The 20,547-nt window shown below is 35.0% G+C and overlaps 1 protein-coding gene and 1 non-coding gene across 6 annotated transcripts in view; one reads left to right on the top strand and one right to left on the bottom strand.

Annotated features, from left to right (window-relative positions):
• Positions 1–20,547, top strand: part of Golga4 (golgin A4) — a 94,575-nt gene that overhangs the window by 27,188 nt on the left and 46,840 nt on the right. For 4 of the 5 annotated variants that reach the window (XM_046436621.2, XM_046436622.2, XM_046436624.2 and 1 more), the window contains 8 exons: positions 1,873–2,187; positions 6,832–6,879; positions 7,787–7,843; positions 11,285–11,383; positions 11,740–11,872; positions 13,427–13,614; positions 13,912–13,995; positions 15,986–16,133. In XM_046436621.2, coding sequence (XP_046292577.1) covers positions 1,873–2,187; positions 6,832–6,879; positions 7,787–7,843; positions 11,285–11,383; positions 11,740–11,872; positions 13,427–13,614; positions 13,912–13,995; positions 15,986–16,133 — 1,072 coding nt within the window. Of the gene's footprint in view, positions 1–1,872; positions 2,188–6,831; positions 6,880–7,786; positions 7,844–8,009; positions 8,124–11,284; positions 11,384–11,739; positions 11,873–13,426; positions 13,615–13,911; positions 13,996–15,985; positions 16,134–20,547 lie in introns of those variants that run through there. The other variant, XM_058576755.1, reaches the window with a different exon arrangement.
• LOC124088238 (small nucleolar RNA U3) lies at positions 6,248–6,464 on the bottom strand. Its single transcript, XR_006850306.1, has one exon. It is a non-coding gene; the product is annotated as a small nucleolar RNA U3 (small nucleolar RNA).

The following is a 20,547-nucleotide window of genomic DNA, read 5'->3' on the forward strand; positions in this document are numbered from 1 at the left end:
AGTGTCTTCATCACCATTTTTATCCCCATTTTATGGAGAAGGAAGTAAAACTATTGAGATTAAGTAACTTGCTTAAGTTCTGCAGAACATAGTGCAGAACTTGGTGTCCTTAAAACTTGTTTCACCAGTTTATAGTGTGTTATTTTATGGGAAGATTGTCTGCTATGAATTGGAGCATTTTTCACATGGGTCAGAAGTGACTGGTGATGGAGTTATCTGTAAACAGTTCTTGAGTTTTTGAGCATGAAGGATTCTTCTTTAAGACCTCCCTACTTGCCCTCATTATGAAGATAAAACTTGCACATTGTGAAAAAACACCAGAAAGTACAGAAAAATAAAAATGAAAATAAAAACCACCCCAAATCCTACTACCACTCAGACACCATTAGCCTGTGGTATTATCCTTCATGACTTAGTTCTAAGGATGTTTATGAAAATGTACATATAAATTGAAAAGTACATGTAATTACTTTAAGTCAAAATCAATTCACACTCTACATGTTATTTTATAATTCAATTTTTCCCATTTAATTGTAATAGCTTGAATTTCTTTTTACATACTATCAAACCTCTAGTGACAAACATTTGGATTATTTTTAGTTTTTGCTCTTATAAACAACCTGTGTGCATACGAAGAGGCCATGGTGTGCTCTCCCCTCTTATTTACTCCCATTTTCTCAAATCCTATAATTAAATTTCTAAAATCCATAAGTAAAACATTTCTGTTTTGATTTTTAAAATTGTATGTCAAAGATAATATTTTTATTTTCCTGTAGTCTTTGCCTACACATCACCATGTTCTCCCCTGAGCATTTATTTCACTCCTGCATCCCTTTCTTTTCCTCTGTCCCTTTCCCCTCTCTCTTTCTTTCTTTCATCTTTTTATAATTTTTTGAGATGCTGGGATGGAACCCAGGGCCTGGCACATGCTAGGAAAGTGCTGTGTCACTGAACTACACAGCCCCCACCCCTGGCACTGTTAAGACCTTCCTGGTGACCCTGTTGTTGCACTGAGTTTCTATGAAACACCTTCTAAATACTAACTGCTGTCACCTGAACAGAATAATCCTGCTTGAATAGTTAGTTGAATTATATTGTATTATTTTTCATTGTTATTCAGATTTATTAAGAGAACAGTCTTCCATATTGCTTTTTCTGACATTGAACTTACTGAATGGTATGGAGGTCTCTATTTCAGACTGTTCAGCTATTCTCCATGATTTCTTGTTTTTATTCTCATTTCAAAGAATAATAAGTAGGGCAGAGTTGTTATGTCATAAGTCAACTCTACCTCACATTCTCTATTTAAACAAAATGGGCTCATTATACATTATTATCCTTCTGCTTCCATTCTCCTCTCTTGTTGAGGATGATCAGGAATCCCCATCTTCATAGATTCTCCTTGTAAAACCCAGTTGAATTCAGTTACATTCTACATAATATTTAAGCACTGGATGTATACTAGTGATTCAGATTTTATATACAATTGGCCACTGCATTAAAGATCTTATAAATTAGTGGATGAATCCTCACAATCAACCTATGTGGGGTCAACTGGGGAAGCATGGCTTCCTTTATTTATTTGATTTTTAAATAGATATACAAACTGAAGGAAAGTGACTTAGTAAAAGTCATTGTACTGCTGGACCTGGGTGACAGACCTGGGACTTATACCACAGTCCTCTACCTCCAGGTCAAGAGCTTTTTCAGAAATAAGTGAATGCTTATTTTTTAGCAATGGTATTTTTGTAAAGTCGGGAATATAAACTAAATTCATCAGGGCTTTTAACAGGTTATTGCTGTTGATTGGGGAATGATGGAAGTCCAGATGTACATATTTTAATCCACACACTCTGTTGGGTTTGATTGCAGTCAGGTGACATTCCCACTTTTGCACAGAAGCTTCAGCTCCGGGTGCCTTCCGTGGAGTCTTTGTTTCGAAGTCCGATAAAGGAATCTATATTCCGATCTTCTTCTAAAGAGTCTTTGGTACGAACGTCTTCCAGAGAGTCCCTGAATCGACTTGATCTCGATTATTCTTCTGCTATCTTTGATCCACCCTCTGATATGGAGAGTGAGGCTGAAGACTCACTAGGGAATTCAGACAGTCTCAACAAAGAACAGTTGATTCAGCGGTTGCGAAGAATGGAACGAAGCCTAGGTAGCTACAGAGGAAAATATTCTGAGGTAGGAGCATAATCTTTTTACTATGTAAAAATTTTTTCCTCTTATTCATATTTCTGTATTGCTGTTACTCCTGTGGCTGATTAAACCATTGATCCCCTACATACTCTCGTTACTAATGGTAAGTAGTCTATACCAATATCTAGTTAGATTTTCAGTGGTACAGAGGGTTTTTGGCAAGACAATTGGTAAAATCTTGTAGAAGACTGTTGTTTATAGCCTCTGGTTCTCATATTCTGTTTTTCTTTCATTTCCTAGCCTCCATCTCGATGTCACTTAGATACCCAGCGTAGAGAGGACATCCTGTTTCCCTACCATATTCCCTATTTTATTCCCTCCCTTATTTACTCTAGGGATGGTGGCTCCCAAAAGGATAAGGACAGTGGCTCTTCTGCCATCCAAATCCCTATTATTGCTGTATTAAGAAGTCTGATCATCTAGCAGATTTGGTTCTTTTTCATTGTACCTACATTTAAACTTTTGCCTAAATTGAATCTTTTTCTTTTTTCTTTTGGTGTCAGGGATTGAATCCAGGGGTACTTAACCACTGAGCAACATCCCCAGCCCTTATCTATCTATCTATCTATCTATCTAGGGGTACTGGGGATTGAACTCAAGGGTACTCAACCACTGAGCCACATCCCAGCCCTATTTTGTATTTTATTTATTTGTTTTAATTAGGTATGTATGACAGCAGAATGCTTTTGATTCATTGTACACAATTGCAGTACAACTTTTCATTTCTCTGATTGTACACGATAGCATCGCACCATATGTGCAGTCATACATGTACCTAGGGTAATGTTGTTATCTCATTCCACCATCTTTCCTGTTCCCATGCCCCCTCTTTCCTCCCTTTTGCCTAATCAGAGTTCCTCCATTTTTGTCATGCCCCCTCCTCCCTACTATGGATCAGCATCCACGAGAGAACATTCAGCCTTTGTTTTTTTGGGATTGGCTTACTTCACTTTATTTTGTATTTTATTTTATTTAGAGACTGAGTCTCGCTGAGTTGCTTAGCGCCTCGCCTTTGCTGAGGCTGGCTTTGAATTCTTGATCCTCTTGCCTCAGCCTTTATAGGCTTGTGCCACCGTGCCTGGCCTTTATTTTTTATTTAGAGAGAGGGTCTGGATAACTTGTTTAGGGCCTCACTAAGTTGCTGAGGCTGGCTTTGAACTTGTGGTCCTCTTAAGTCTCCTGAGTCACTGAAATGACAGGCCACTGCACCTGGCCTAAAATGAATCTTTTAATTGCCAGACCCCTTGAGGATGGCAGACACACCCTGTTTAATGTAAGAGAGGAAAGTAGTGCTGCTGCATTTCTCAGTTCTCTTTCAGGAGCATAGCACCTTCCTTTAAGCTAAATTGTGTTGGTTGCCTTCCATGCTGTGCATGTAAAGCAATTCTTCCTCAGAAAACCTTTGTGGAGTAGATTGTTCACAGCTTTTTGTTTGTCTGTCTTAATAGATAATATTTATTTAATGGTTTGTAAGCAACATCACAGTTAATTTTAATTAATGAATGCTAAAGTTCAGAGTTAGTGGATAAAGTTAGCTAAAACTTCTATTTCCAATTATGAGTATAATAATGAGTGGTTTCACCCTGTATTTGACACCAAACCAAACCAAAATAAAAAACCTTGATGAGATATATAAAATATCTTTAAAAGCAAACAAACAAACAAAAATATGCTGACAAGATAGAAAAGATTTATCAGGCTAACATCTAAAGGCTGGCTTGAACCCAGAGGATGTAATGTAAACAGGGCATGAAAGTCATATGTATTATGAAGGGCTTGTAGAATCAGACGACTTTTTCCTTTATACATTTTTTAACTTTTATTTTTTATTTCCACCAAAGTTAATAATGGTTTTGAATCTTTTTGTTATTTATATTTAAGTTACTTTCACTAACTTACCTTAGCCCCACCTCCATCCCCCATTCACCTTCATACTTTATGGCTGAGCCACATCCCTAACCATTTTTATTATTATTTTTTTTATATTGAGCTCGGACTCGCTAAGTTGCTTAGGGCCTTACTAAATTGCTGAGGCTCTTTGAACTTGTGATCCTCCTGCCTCAGCCTCCTGAGTTGCTGGCACCACCATGCCTGGATCAGACACTGTATTTTATAATGTCATTTAATTTTGAATCATCCCTCTGAATTAGATGTTTGTTGAGAGCCACAGCAGAAGGGGCCCCAGCAAACTTTCAGACTGCCAGCTGATGATTGGCTCACAGTGGCCCCAGCAACTTCTAGCTGATTGGCTCCTCTGCGGTGATGCTCATTGGGCTGTTTCCCCGCCCTTTCAGACTACAGAGCTGCTCATTGGGGGACTTTTTTTGGCTCCGCCCACGCGACCCAGCCAATCGGCCTCAAGAGCAGGAGGAGTGGGGGAGGTTGAGAGGCTTGTGGGAAGCTGGTAGTGGCAGTTGGGCTCTGAAGGTTTTTCCTGAGGAGCTGTTTTGTTTGGCGTGTGTGGTTCTAAAAATAAAGTTCGTTTCTTTTGACAAGTGGCTCCTGAATTGTGCCCAGCCAGACTGCCGCATTAATCATGTAGGCTGGGTATTATTAGTAACTGTGCTATTCTATCTCCTGGTGAAATTACTGATATACCCTTTGGAGAACTGGCTATAATTTTTATTTCACCTTCATAATCGGGATCAATTACCCCAGGATTTATTATAAGTCCTTTTAGAGTAGAAGAGCTGCGTCCCAATAATAAGCCTACTGTTCCTTTGGGAAGAGGTCCTTTTACCCCTGTGGGAATGATTTTTTTTTTAAATTTATTTTTTAGTTTTCAGTGAACACAACATCTTTATTTTTTTATTTTTATGTGGTGCTGAGGATCGAACCCAGCACCCCGCGCATGCCAGGCGAGCGCGCTACCGCTTGAGCCACATCCCCAGCCCTCAGACACTGTATTTTATAATGTCATTTAATTTTGAATCATCCCTCTGAATTAGATGTTAATTAACTTTATTTTGTAGAAAAGGGATTGGAGACTCAGAGATTAAGTAACTAGCTTAGGTCACACAAGTCTGAATTTGGTTATAAATCTTTCTGGTTGTTTGTACTATTTGGTGCTATCTCAGAAAATCAGACATCCTATTAGGGATAACACCTCTGTCTTTACCTCTGCTTCTTTTGCCACTGAAGGTACCTAGGATAAAATGTGCTGTAAGTGACATATGGTTCTTGGGTTACTCTTCCTCCTCACCCTACTCCCTTTTTGAACACCATTGTTCTTTTTGGCCTGAAGATAATGAGGAGAGGATTCCTGGTGTATTTTTTTTTTTTTATTTTTGTATTCTTGTGTCTGTTGCTAGAGTTGCCTTCTTTTGTTGCGTGTCTTTTGACTCAAAACATCAGTAGTGACATTGGGGACCCACAGCAGCCTTCCAAGGAAAATGACAAGCCTCATAATAGCGGGTTAAAGCTGTGGCCTGACTCTTCAGAGACCACTAGCACTTCTACAGTGGAGTTCAAATAATTCTTTGGAGTCATATGTTTTGCTTGCAGATGTGTAATGCTATAATTTACAGTTTCAAAAAAATTTGTTAATCCTTAATTTCATCTAGTTGTGCTTAATGTTTAAATCTCCTATTTAGGTTAAATATCTCTTTTGGATTTGAATTACCAGTTTCTATCTGTTGGTTATGAGTTTCTTTCATCGGTTTTTTATAGAGCCATAGTCAGAGATCTTATCACCAGAAGGAACTTTCAGAGATCATTTGCATCATTTCTTATAGCCCAAAGCAAAAAAAAAAAAAAAAAAAAAAATCACTGGAGAACTGCTTAAAACACAGATTCCTGTTTTTCTCATCCTGTCTTCCTCAATTCTCCTTCAAATAGTTAAGGGGGGTGGTCAGATTTTTCATTTCTAGCAAACTCCAAGGTGAAACTATTGCTAATGTAGTCTATGATTACAGTTTGCCTTTAAGCAAGTTGGTGCTAATCCTCACCTATGAATTAGGTACTGAAATCTAAAGAGGTGCTTAAGGTGAAGTCACATATAATCAAGTTACCTTCTGTTTTATTTATTTATTTATTTTTAAAGAAAGCCACTCAGAATGTGTTCTCTCCCTCTTAATCTCTAAGAGAATTAAGAACGATCATCAATGGCAAAAGGCAGTTGCAGTAATGCAACTCTTAGAGCCAGCTTCACACTCAGGGGAGAACATTCAACTCCTCCTCGTGGTTGGTTTCTGGTACTCTACACAATCAGAGAAACTTCTTTAGTAACATACTATAGAAATGATCCCTGAAAGTATAGTCTTTAGGTTTTTTTTTTTTTTTTTTTTTTAACATTTTTAGTTGTAGTTGACATGATATCTTTATTTATTTATTTACTTTTTTTTAATGTGGTGCTGAGAATTGAACCCAGTGCCTAACACATGCTAGGCAAGTGCTCTACCAGTGAGCTACAACCCCAGCCCTACCTTCTAATTTTTTAGAAATGTATTTTGTAAAAAGATATACTAACTATGTTATATAATTTTAACTGTTACACATTGAATTAAATTGAATGATCTATAAAGGAGTCTTCTAATTTGTTTATCTTTTGACTTTTATAAAGAGATGTTTTGGTAGAGTTAAGAATGATCGTGTTAATAATGTCTAATGTTATTTGTGACTTTATTTTAGCTTGTTACAGCTTATCAGACTCTTCAGAGAGAGAAGAAAAAGCTACAAGTAAGTGATTTTGGGGGGGCTGTTATTAAGTCATATATAATTTTAAAATAAGTCTTACAGTAAGATATTTCTAACTCATCCTTAAAAAATTCTCCAAATAATCGCAGTATCTAACCCAGTAAAATAATTTCTGGCGGCTTTGCTAAAGAGATCCAGAGATTTTACCCTTTCTGGGGCACAAGTTTTCCTCAGAGATCCCTGCAATGTTTAAGAGGTTTTAAGGCATTTTTCTCTCTTTCAAGCACATTGCCTAGTATCTCAGTCTCTGTCTGCCCATTTCCTCTGAAGGGGAGGTATCTATCGTTTTGTTTTTGCAGTGCTGGGAATCAAACTCAGGGTTCTACCTGCTAGGTAAATGCTGAGCTACATCACCATCCCTGACACCCAGCCTTCTATTTATTTCCTTTTTTAAATTCTGTGGTAACAGGAATTGTAGTGCTGTTCTGCCACTGAGCTATGTCCTCAGCTATTTTTATTTTGAGACAGGGTCTTGCTAAGCTGTAGAGGCTGGCCTTGAATTTGTGATCCTACTCCCTCAGCCTTCCAAGTAGCTGGGATTACTGGTGTGAGCCATTGCACCCAATGCATTTAAAATTTTGCTTTAAAAATTTACTGTTTTTATAATTAACGTACAGTGAAACTGATATTCTGTTTGGTATATGTCTACATAATTTAACAAATGTCTGGGTAAACACTCCCACATGCAGAGCAATTTTATAATATCATGATTTACCTTTTTACATATTTTCAGCATGGTATCAACACTTTCAGTCCTGTCTTCCTTGTTCATCTTATTTGGATTAAGACTTATAATATTTTAATATCACTATTTTAAACTTTCTTTGTATTACTACTATACCATGCAGATGTTTAATCAGCTTTTTTTTTTTTTTTTTTTAAATTAAAGGGTATATTAAGTCAGAGTCAGGATAAAGCACTTCGGAGAATTGGAGAATTAAGAGAGGTAAGTTTTAGTAATTATTACTCTGAGAATGGTAATTCAGTCTCTTAAATTTTTTAGAATGATAGTACATGCTGGGGGGTGGGCAGTTTCACATGCATGTAATTAGTTATGGGAGTAACTAACCAGCTCAGCCTGTGAGACCACAGATCAGCTCTTCGTAGGGGCTAGATTGAGCTCCTTTATGTCTTACTGCAGGCCACATGTACCCACCTGCTATGGGAGTGGGCAAGACCACTCCTGGTTTCACCCACTGTCTCAAATCAGCCTGCTGTGCTTTGCAGTGAGTACTTATTGCTTTTTTCCAGTTCTTTGGTTCTTAAGTCCATCTGTTAGCTTATTGCTTCCTTCTAATTTATCCTATATAAATCCCAATAGCATGCATATTTCACTGCTGTTGGTTCTTTCTCCCCACCCATTTGTATTGTGGCCATTCATGGGAAATATTTTGTCGCCTATTTTTGTTGTGAATGTTCTTCATGGGTTTGTACTTTTTGTTACTTTATTACCCATCCCAGGGTTTTTGAGAAGTTTGAAACAGATGGCTTTATGGCAAATCAGAGTAATTTTAGAATTTATGTATTGTAGGGCTTGGGATGTAGTTCCCTGGTAGTATGCTTGCCTAGCATGTGCAAGACCGTCGGATAGATTCCTAGTACTAGAAAAAAAATATGTATTTTAAGTGTATAATTTGTGGAATTTATCAGTTCAAATAGTATAGTGTATGTTGAAAAAATAAATAAGTTTGAAAAGGATCAAGTAGATTAGTAAATCTGCAAATAGCAATTGAGAAATGCTGGTGTATTTGTGAAGGAGGCAAAAAAGAAAAACATGGGAGTATTATTTTCTTTAAAGCATTGATATCATCAACACTAGCTACACTGTTCCACAGAATATCTTTTTTGGGTACCAGGGACTGAACTCAGGGGCACTTGACCACTGAGTCACACCCTCAGCCCTATTTTATATTTTATTTAGAAACAGGGTCTTACTGAGTTGTTTAGCACCTTGCTTTTGCTGAGGCTGGATTTGAAGTTGCCGTCCTCCTGTCTCAGACTCCTGAGCTGCTGGGATTACAGGCATGCACCACCGCGCCCAGCACAGAATATCTTTTGTTGTTATTAATGATAGATCATTGTCTGAGTTAACCATCAGTACTAATCATGTAGATATTTCTTATATTACATTATTAATATTTTATCCTTATTTATAGTATGTTTGATTATCAGTAAGATTGATATCTAATCTCTTTCAACCATTTTTATATATATCCAAGTTCCTGATGCTTTTGTGAATGATACATAAGAGATTATGTGATTTATCACAGTCCCTCAACAATTCTTTAAAATGTTCTAAAGAGGACTTTGAAAACCAGGGTAATTTTTTTGTTTTGTTTTGTTGACAAGAACAAGCATTGTCCTTGTGATATAAATAATTACAGTTATCCTTTCTTAATGAAAATCTGTATGGCTTGTTTTGGGTTAATTAATACTTTAGAAAAATTAATACACACTTTTGAAGTGTTAGAGAAGGAGCAAATCTTTAATTTGTAGTCTTCCCAGGACTTCGTATTTCTAGTTCGACTTGGAAGATAGCTAGTGCTCAGAATAGCATGCATGGAGATAGGGGGCATGTGGAAGGATGCTGGGGGAGGTGGGAGAATAACAACTAGAGCATTCTCTCTTTTTTCTCATCCCTCCTGCTTAATATTACTAGAAAGTGCTTTTATAAGCTAAAAACATCTTTGTTTTTACTAGAGAGGCAAATAATATGACACTTTTGCCTACAATATTTTTCTATTAAGCTAATGTTTTTTAGTTTAATATATTCTGGGGCTGGGGTTGTGGCTCAGTGGTAGAGCGCTCGCCTAGCGTGCGTGAGGCGCTGGGTTCAATCCTCAGCACCACATAAATGTAAAATAAAGATATTGTGTCCACCTTAAAAAAAAAACCTAAAAAATAAATATTTAAATATATTTTTCTTCTCATCTTGCATTTTGGAAATAAATAAAGGGTGTTAACAATAGATATATTTCTATTTTGGTTAGAAAATTTAAATGTTCAGGTTTTATACTGATAGTAATGTGCAGCAGACATGTTTGAAGTTCAGAGAGAGTACATTACAGTACATCAGCTTTTGAGGGTGTTCTATATGGAGACACAAGAATACTTTTTTTTCTCCCTGTTGCACTCATTCCCCACTAAGGAGTCTCACTAAGAAAGCTGTCCTCAAGAAAGTACAGCTGAATGGAGAGTGGACTTTATTAACAGATGGGAAAGCATAGATGTAATATTCTTTACTACTGACTCTTAGTAATTTGGGACCTTATAGTTGCAGGGGAATGTAGAGGACACTTAATGTGCCTCAGTGGTTTGAAAATTAATAAGTTTGAAACAGTACAAGGAGTTGTTTATAAGCCCTTGAAATACTGTTTGAAAAGAAATTATTCTAGCAAATCTGTAAGGGATGGATTAAATTATAGGAAGGCTTGAAATAATGAATCTCTCTAGAAGGCTGTTGGTGGAAATTAATCATTCAAAAATCATTGCTAACTGGGCTGTGGTTATAGTTGTGGAAAAAGACCCTAAAAGTTGTAGAGAAAATGATAAAAATAATTTAATCTTATGCAGGGATCAATAAAGATAAGTAAAACATGATTTTTAGTATTTTGCTCAGGAAATTAGTGAAGTAGGAATCCTAGAATAATAAAGGGGTTTGGGCAGACTGTTTAGTGTATTCTAGGTGTTTTCCCCTAGCATTCTAAGGGAGTTAAGTGTAAGGGAGAAGCATAGAGCACACAGGACTGAGTCTAGAGGGAGGAATAAAATCAATAGAGGACAAAGAAAAATGTGGCCAGGAACTCAGAGTCAAGGAAAGTGGGTACATCTGTTGAGATGGTATTTATTGTGGTTGGTATAACAGGGAAATAACTCAGATCATTGGATTCCATTAGAAAGGTTTATTGATGATCCAAAGAAACCAGCATTTTAAGCAATTTTAGAAACTACAAGTTTATTGTTTTATAGATAAGAAACGTTTTTGAATATTTGATGCTTTCATGTTTTCGAAGGAGGGAGACAGTTGGCTTTTTGTTTGGTATATTGTAATTTAGTTTTATATTAAGTGAATATAAGATAATATAAAGCAGTATGGTGTCTTGAAGTAAAGTTTTAAGTGCTCCTTCCATTATTAACAATTTAACAATCATTATAGCTCCAGAAAGTATACACTTTCTTCTTGAATCTTTGTGTTATTTAAGAAACAAAATTATTTGTTGCTGTAAATGTTTTAAATAATGTTAATGTCTTAGATTCTGATTATTCTCTAATTATTGTTGCTGCTACCTTATATTAAGAGGTATGCAAATCTTGATTGATCATGTTTTTAAACTTTAAAAAGTGTGTTTTATACTGAAAACTGCTTGTGAAATCTTTTGTGTTTTAGGAGCTCCAAATGGATCAGCAAGCCAAAAAACATCTCCAAGAGGAGTTTGATGCATCTTTAGAGGAGAAAGATCAGTATATCAGTGTTCTCCAAACTCAGGTAAAAGAGTAAGAGAAAAAAACGTGGAATTTTTTTCAATGAAAAAATACAAAGGTTAGATGGGATATCTAAGGAGTTCCAAATTTTACAAAAAGCCTATTTTAAAAACTTTTGGGCTTTCCTTAATTAATTAGAAGGCTGATTTTTGTTTATTATGTCTTTTGACTAATGATAATATCACTGGCACTAATGATAATATCAATAGCACATGTTAAAATCAATTGCACTGTGAGTGAACTTTTTATTTAATTTTTCCCCTACTATAATAAAAGAATATTGTTTACTATATCCACTGTGTGCTTTAAAGAAAGTTCTGCTGCCATAGTATTTTCCCCCTAATGAAGTACTTCTTTTAGGTTTCTCTCCTGAAACAACGATTACGAAATGGCCCAATGAATATTGATGTATCAAAACCACTCCCTCAAGTGGAACCACAGGCAGAAGTCCTCACTAAAGAAGAGAACACAGAGAGTGATATAGAACCAGTAGGTAAGCTTCATCTTATCCAAAGCCTAATTTAAGAATTAAAGGAGATTGTTAAAGGCTTTTAGAACATGAACAGATAGAAATGGATTGAGATAAATATAAAATGCCCTTGATCATAACATTTCCACCAACAAGCAAGGGTTATTATTATTTTTTGGTTCTTTGTTGTCTTACTTTTATAGGAAAATAAGACTTGTTTTAAGACTTGAAATTTGCATAGTCTGAAAGTAGCACCATAATTTTGTTGTAATTAAAATTTGTTGTGTTACACTGTTTTATTGATAGTAGTAGCTAGATTTCATATGAACAAGTAAGTTCTGCTCAGTTTTAATAAATATGCTATTTGTAATTATTTGGATATTTTAGTTTGTTTTAGTTTCTTTTTTTAATTTTTTTCAGTTGTAGATTTAAATTGTAGATGGACACAATACCTTTATTTATTTATTTTTATGTGGTGCTGAAAATTGAACCCAGTGCCTCACCCGTGCGTGACAAACACTCTACCACTGAGCTCCAGCTCCAGCCATGTTTTAGTTTTAAAAATAATATTGCCTCTATAGTTTTATATTTAAAGATGGTGATATTTGCCCTGTTTTTTTTTTTAACTAGAAAAGAAGAAACAGTTAAATTTTATCTTAAAATTTAGTTATTACCCTCCCTATTTTTTGAGTCTTTAAGGTACACGTTCAGTAAAATCCCCACTTTTTATTTTTTAACATTTTCTCTCAAAGAGACTTATGGCCCAACAAAAGTAAATTGTTGGCCAGGCATGGTGGCGCACGCCTCTAATCCCAGTGGCTCAGGAGGCTGAGGTAGGAGGATCATGAGTTAAAAGCCAGCCTCAGCAAGAGTGAGGCACTAAGCAACTCAGTGAGACCTTGTCTCTAAATAAAATATAAAATAGGGCTGGGGATGTGGCTCAATGGTCGAGGGCCCTTGAGTTTAATCCTTGGTACTCCACCCCACCCCACCCCCCCACCAAAAAAAAAGAAAGAAAGAAAGGAAAAAGAATTTCTCTCAGGAAGAGATTAAAAGGTTATTGGAAAGAATTTTTTTATTAATTCATTTGGGATGGGAGCTAAGACATGGGGTAATTTTGTATGACAACAACAATAAAAAGATTATCAAGCTGTCTTTTAAGGAGGATGGATTCAGTTATTGTTAGTGAAATATTGTGCCAGTCCAGGATGGGACTGAGCCACAAAATAGGTGAATGCACTACTTAGTATCTACAGATAAATATCAAACAAATAGTAACTAAGAGTAGAGGTTTGGATGGGCGCCACCTTATTAGCAGACCAGTGTGGTCTCCTCTCTTCTTGATCACACTCAAGAGTATAGCAGAGTTTTGGTATAAGAATATAGTCCTGGGAATTGGGGGGGTAGCTCAGTGAGAGTGCATACTTATCATGCGTGAGGCTCTGGGTTCAATTCCCGCACCAAAATAAATAAATAAATAAACATTAAAAAATGAACTCCTGTGTATTAACAGACTAACTCCCAGAGTTCCTTTATATTCCTTACTGAGTGCCTCTGCTTATGCTGCTTTATTGTTAGTGGGAGATGAAGCTTCTGCTAAAACACTGGAAATGCTTCAGCAAAGAGTTAAGAGACAAGAGAATCTACTTCAGCGTTGTAAAGAAACAATTCAGTCACATAAGGAACAATGTACACTGTTAACCAGTGAAAAGGAAGCACTGCAAGAACAACTAGATGAAAGACTTCAAGAACTAGAAAAGATGAAGGTAAAAGAGCAAATGAGTTTTATTGTATTTAATTCTGTAGAGCTATATCTACATGCTTCAGCATGGCCTGCAGCTTCTCTGGAAAATCTTCTTCCATCCTCCACAAATAGGATGTAGAGGGTGTTTTAGTTTGGGCACCCAAGTGCCCTGGACTTGATTGCATTTAGCGTACTTATAATACTTCCTATGTATTTTTCTCCTATGTAATATGTATTTCTAGATTACATAAGATGTTTAGAGTTCTCATATGAGGAGAAACTTTGTTAGAGATAAAAATGAATTTTTAACGTTTTTTAGGAGCTTCACATGGCTGAGAAGACTAAACTTATCACTCAGTTGCGTGACGCAAAGAACTTAATTGAACAGCTTGAACAAGATAAGGTAAAAACAACAAAATTTATGATACTAAAACTTATCAGGAGGGTCCCAGAATTTACTTTGGAAAGCAGCTAGAAACATTCATATTTCTGCTTTCTAAATTATTACAACTGCTTCCATGAAAAATCTTCTTAATTTGTAGATTTATATAACTATTAGCATTAGTTTTATATCATGGGAAGCCAATTTTCTCCATGTTTTCTTGATCTTAGTATTTTAGTTTATAAATTTGAATAATGGTTGCAAAGGAGGTCTGTACTTCTGGTACACATCCACTTTTCAGAGAAAAGTTAAATTAGGTCATTCTAAATGCAATTGGTTTCAGTATGTTCTTTCAAATATTATGAAAGCAGACTAATCTCTCAAACAAGTTGCCTGAAAAGCAAAGTAATAATTTAAATATTAACATAAAGAATTTCTACACATGGATTTTAGGATGTGAGATTGGAGGACTGAGAGATGAATCTTACCTTGGTAGTTTGGAGTTGGAGCGTCAGCGGTAGCTGCATAGCAGGGATGGCTGAAAACTGTTTTGAGTAAACAGTTTTGATGTGTGTTTCAGCCCTAAGTTTTTGGGTCCTTTTCAAAAGCAGCTCCCAGTTCATTCCATACCATCCATCATTTTTTTTAATATGCTAGTTTATAGCTATAGTATTTTAACATATCTTTAAAACAAAGTCTTTTTTTTATAAAAACATAACTATATTATCATAATTAATCTAACAATTTAATAAAATTCCTAAAATGTGATCTACTATCTATTTAGTTTCAGATTTTCCTTATTATCTCATAATATTCTTTTTCCTTTTATGAATCAGGATCCAGATGAAGTTGTTTGATTGTACTTGGTTGATACAATCTTTCTTTTTTTTTTTTTTTTGATACCAGGATTGAACCCAGGAGTGCTTAAATTCTGAGCCAGATCCCCAGCCCATTTTATTTTTTATTTTGAGACAGGGTTTCACTAAGTTGCTAAAGGTTTTGCTGTTGATAAAACTTTAAAGACTTACTTTTAATCTTTAGGTTTGATTTTCCTCTCTGTTTTCTTTTTACATTATGATTTGATTTTTGAAGAAACTGAAGGCTCATAATTTTGTTTTGAAACTTCTTCTTAACAATGCTCTTCCACTTACCTGGTTTTTATCTGTCCTTTAATAGTAGCTATCTTGAAGAATCATATTCTAACAAAGGGGTCAGCAGACCCTGCAAGTAAGATAGTAATCCTCTTAAGACCCTAAAATAGCTACACAAAAGTCTGAACATCTTTTCAAAAGACAAATTGAGCTACCCCATTTTTTGTTAGTACCGAATGACTGATTTAATATATAATAATTTGGTTATCTCCCCCTCCCCGCCTTCCCCACAGCAAAGTCCATTTCTAGTATAGATTATTCACAGAGAGGGAACAGAAGCAACTAGCAAATTGGAAGAATGAGGGTACCTTACTGATAGCTGTAAGGAGTTGTGGTGGAACCAGAGACAGTCTAAGAAGGAAAGAGAAAAACCAGATAGATCTGAATTGCCATCTTGCTCCATCCAGTGGGGCAGCAGGCATCTCACACTCTCAACGGTCTCTGCGATAATCTGTGTATAATAGTACAGATCAATAATTGTACTTTTATTATGATTCTGAACCAAGTTCAAAGGCTGTATTTTCTTCCTTATAAACTGTTTTTTAAGACAGGGAAAATTATAAGACATTTATAGAAAGGTTATAAAATAAATCTTTTAACTAAAAACATATTTTAATGGTTAAAAGATTAAATTTATCATTAAAATAGTAAAATAATTTTTATATAAAAAAGTCCTGATATTATGCCAGTAAACTGAGGCATAGAGCAGAACACAGAGTTCAGAGTATGAAATACTGAAATAATTCTGATGCTATATTTAGTGAGAAATATTTTTTTGCCTTTAAAATTAAGTTTGAACTGTGGTATTGATGATGCAGTTTTGTTTGTGCAAATGCTTTAGAGTTTTCACTTCTGTTTAGGGTATGGTAATAGCAGAGACTAAACGTCAGATGCATGAAACCCTGGAACTGAAAGAAGAAGAAATTGCTCAACTCCGCAGCCGCATCAAACAGATGACTACTCAGGGTGAGGAATTACGGGAACAGAAGGAAAAGTCTGAAAGAGCTGGTAAGAACTCAGAGGTTACCTTTTAGGTTTGCACTCAAAAGTCATTTAAAGTGCTTGATGAGTGTTTTTAAAAGTTGAATATTGGTAAAAATACTTACTGTAGAGACTTTTTATAAAATAGCAAACTGCTCATTACCAAAAGCAGAGGTCAGTAAACTGTGGCCTATGGGCCACATCCAGCCCATGATTTATGTCCAGCCCTTAAGCTAAAAGTGACTTTTACTTTACTTTTATTTTTTTTGACACAATATATTTATTTTATTTATTTATTCATTTATATGGTGCTGAGGTTCAAACTCAGTGCCTCATGTGTGCTAGGCAAACACTCTACCATTGAGCTACAACTCCAGCCTCTGATGTTTACTTTTTTAAATGGTTGGGAAAAGAATGAAATGCTATAGAGACTAAATATGGCCTTTAAAACAAGATATTAATATATTGCTTTATAGAAAATTTTGCTTCACCACTGCCTTATAGTACCAAAATTCAGGTTAAAAATTTAGAAATTTTAAATTTTCAAGTAGACACAGCATAGTACTTATTAAATAACTGCTACTTTATATATGCTTTAGAGTAAACAGAAAGTAAAAGACATAATTTGTTTTTAAAAGGAATAATGAACGATTTAGTGTTATATATAGAATTATGTTTTGATGTAATAAATGATAGTCTGAAAAAAATAAAGATCAGCATAATACTCACTGAGGTCCAGTATCCAGTAATACTAGGAAAAGAGACCTGTTAGAAAGAGAAGAGAGCAGGATTAACTGTGTCTTCATGTCAGGAAGAATGTATATTTTGAGTTGGACCTCAAATAAATTATGAATAGAATGGCCCTAAACAGAGAGTTAGAGACAACAGACATTTCACTTGCTACAAGATCATAAACAGACACAATGATCATAGTGGGCATGTGAATCCACTCTAAAACATTTTTGCCAAAATGGGAAATGAAGTTGGATTGTGAAGGACTTGACTATTGGAGTCTTAAAGACGAGAAGCTGCATTTAGACTCTGGCATACAAGGCAATAGGAAATCAGTAATAGAAAAGCAAAATGTGATGGAAGCTAGAGTTTTATGTATAAAAGATGAAATAGGAAGTCAAACTTGGAAGTAATAGCAGACATCCAGGTTTGAAGGATAAAACTTTAGCTATCTTGACTGGGATGGTGGTTTTGGAAAGGACAGGAAAAGTAGTAGAGTGCAGAATTTGACATCTGGTCAACTTGGAGGAGCCAAAGAAAAGTAGGATTCTATGATGACCTCAGTTTTAAGCTTAGGAGACTGGATACTGTGGAGTTAGAATAGGAAATATAAATGGCAAAGTTGAGGATTAGAGTCAGATGATGAGTTTACGTAGGTAATTTGAGTCAATTCTGAGATTTCCAAATGAAACTGATATGTAACATTTGGAAATAAGAAATCTGAACATCTTTCAGGAGTCATTAGCCTAAGGTTGAAGCCTGTGGTTAAATCTGTAGGAAAGACTTTTTACTCCAGAAGAGTGAGTTTTATAATAATAATAATAAGAGTAGTGGCAGTAGGAGCTATTTTAGTTCTACTTGCTGCTGCTTATATGGCCATTATTAATACTGTGGACCAGAGGTTATTTTAGCAAGGCTGTGCTATCAGTGCTTTTCCTTGTGTTTACTTGTAATAAGTTCTTGTAATTCTAGAAAATATTCCTAGTATTATCCTCATTTACAAATAAGAAAGCACAAGAACCTATAGGTTAAGTAACATGTCTACATTCATACACAATGGGTAAACCAGGCATTGTAGCTCAGAGTCTGTGCTTTTTATAGAGGTTTTGAGTTTGCAGAGAGAGATGAGAAAAAAGTTACCTCAAGAAGTCATAGGAATTGTGAATAGCTGTGTTTTCTGGCTGAATTTAAGAGATGTTTCAGGAAGTAGGGGAGATAGAACAGTAGGGGAGATAGTTTTAAAAGGCTTTTGAATTTGGTGAAGATTTGATTCTCAGGATGCAATTTTGAGAAATGACTTTTTAAAATTAATTAATTTACTTATTTTAATTAGGTTTATATGGCAGCAGAATGCATTTTGACTCATTGTACACAATTGCAGCACAACTTTTCATTTCTATGTATATGATGTAGTGTCGCACCATATGTGCAATCATACATGGATCTAGGATAATGATGTCCATGATTTTTGAAACCTTATTGTAAGTAAGGTGTTAGAGGGGAATGGGTCTGGCTAAGAGAAATAGTTGGCTGACTATTCATAAATCTCCATCTCCTTGCATTTGTTTTATGGATAAAGTGGTTGGGGAATTTAGTTAATGAATTTGTTCACATTAAATCTATGAATATTTCCTTTTGAAAAGAGGTAATAGACATCTTCTTTCAGAATACAGTCTCTGAAGCCTCATGGGACATTGTGAAATATGTTTCTTTTCTGCAAACAGAAAACCCAGCGCGTAGTCTCAGCTTTTCTTTAAAGCCTTCCCATTTTTATGACTGCTTTTTGTTGACTGTTGTAACCAGTCAAAGGAAATAATGTTGGTCAGGGAATTCAATTTTCTTTTTAAATTGGGGTATACTTTATAAGGAGGTAGGAAATGAAGAATAACTATAATATTGAAAAAGGTAGACGTTAAAAAGGTACATAAAATATACAGTTTATTCACATGAGGATAAAATTGTTTTAGATAATATTTCAATCAAATCTTTAATTATACAACCTTTCTTCCTTCTCTGAAACACAGATGTATTTTGTCTTTAAATGTGATTTTCATAAATATATATATGTATGTATACATGTGTATACACACACACACACACACACACACACACCAACCAACCACACACACACACTTTGTTTTTCCCCTCTTAGTGCTGGGTTTGAATGTAGGGCCTTGTGTGTGCTAAGCATATACTCTACTGCTGAGTTACAACCCCAAGCCTCAAAACTAAAAACTAAAAAATTTTCATTAATATTTGCTAGCCTGTAAGTTGAGAAACTTTTCTGTTTTGTCAAAATAGCAAAAATAAGTATTAAAAGATTTTAATTTTCATTATTGTTATTATTATTTTTTTATGTGTGTGTGGTACTGGGGATCAAACTCAGGGCTTTGCACTTGAGTGCCTTACCACTGAGCTACATCTCTAGCCAAGATTTAAATTATTTAATACATACATTTACTTTGGAAAGTCTCTAAATAACACAGTTATAAATGTTTTGATAGATACTTTTAACACATATACTTGTAATCATAATTATAGAGGGCTATGAAAGTCGTAATGGACTCGTTTCACATTTTTAAATCTATACTGAAAACTAGTTTTGCACATAAGCTGCATTTCATCTAGTGGTCTTAGATAAACAGAACTTTCCAAATAGAAAATGGTTCTCCATTCAAATACAAAGTGTACATGCTATGAAAGAAAAATTTCAGTTATGTACTTAACATAAGAAAAAAGTCCATGTAAAGGAAGTAGAGTTTCTATACTCTGTGAATATCATCTGGCTTTTGGAGCATGCATTTGCTTTGATTAGATATTTTTCTTTTTCTGAGTAAAATCTCTTGGGATTTAAAGTTTAGAAGCTAAACACTAAGAGTTGGCCATGTAAAGGGAACATTAACATGATTTGCTGTTGTTAGGATTTTATAACTAGCTGTGTCTAAGTTAAACAAATTTTTGTTATCAAAGAAAACAAATCATTCTAATGCATTTTCAACTGTAAAAAAATGTAGTTCTGATATTGTTAATAGTTCTGGATATGTGGATATTAATAGATAACTCTTGAATTGCTTATTCTGGATGTCAAAATTCACTAAAGAACATTCCCTGCTACTTTACTTGAATCTATGTGCTATCACATTTTTTTTCTAGATAAACCATGATGCCTCCTCTGTGTTATAGAATGCAGGAAATCTGAATGTCTCTGATTTTACAAAGAATAATTTTTGCATGAATTATTCACAAATGTCACGAATCTGGACTTCCACATGTTCTATCAACCTCTAGTACTTAAGTAGTATACTTTTTAGTAGAAATGTTAGGAATATTCTCAAGAATATGGTAGTATAGTACTTGATAAAATGAAAAACATATTTGTTACAAACACCTTACTACAACTGTTCATTTTATTACTTTTTAGGTGTTACTTAAGAACAGATGATCATATCTTTTAGTAACAAGATTTTAAACTTGGAGAAATCTGATGATTTAGCTTTAGTGTATAATGCTGTTTTAGGTGCAAGGAAATATTTCCATTCATCTTGAAAATTATATCTTCATGCAGTGCTAATGTAGAATGTTAATGCTATTAAATGTCACAGTGCATTTTGGCTGTTCTGTGAGTGTGGTGTTTATGTGTTGACCAACATGGGAGGTAGGGATAGTTGACTAATTATTAATGCAGTTATCTTTCCAAAAGTTTGGAAAA

This window comes from Marmota monax, unplaced genomic scaffold (genome assembly GCF_021218885.2).
Source record: "Marmota monax isolate L192 unplaced genomic scaffold, Marmota_monax_Labrador192_F-V1.1 WCK01_AAM20220418_F8-fsc00021, whole genome shotgun sequence".
NCBI classification, from domain to species: domain Eukaryota; kingdom Metazoa; phylum Chordata; class Mammalia; order Rodentia; family Sciuridae; genus Marmota; species Marmota monax.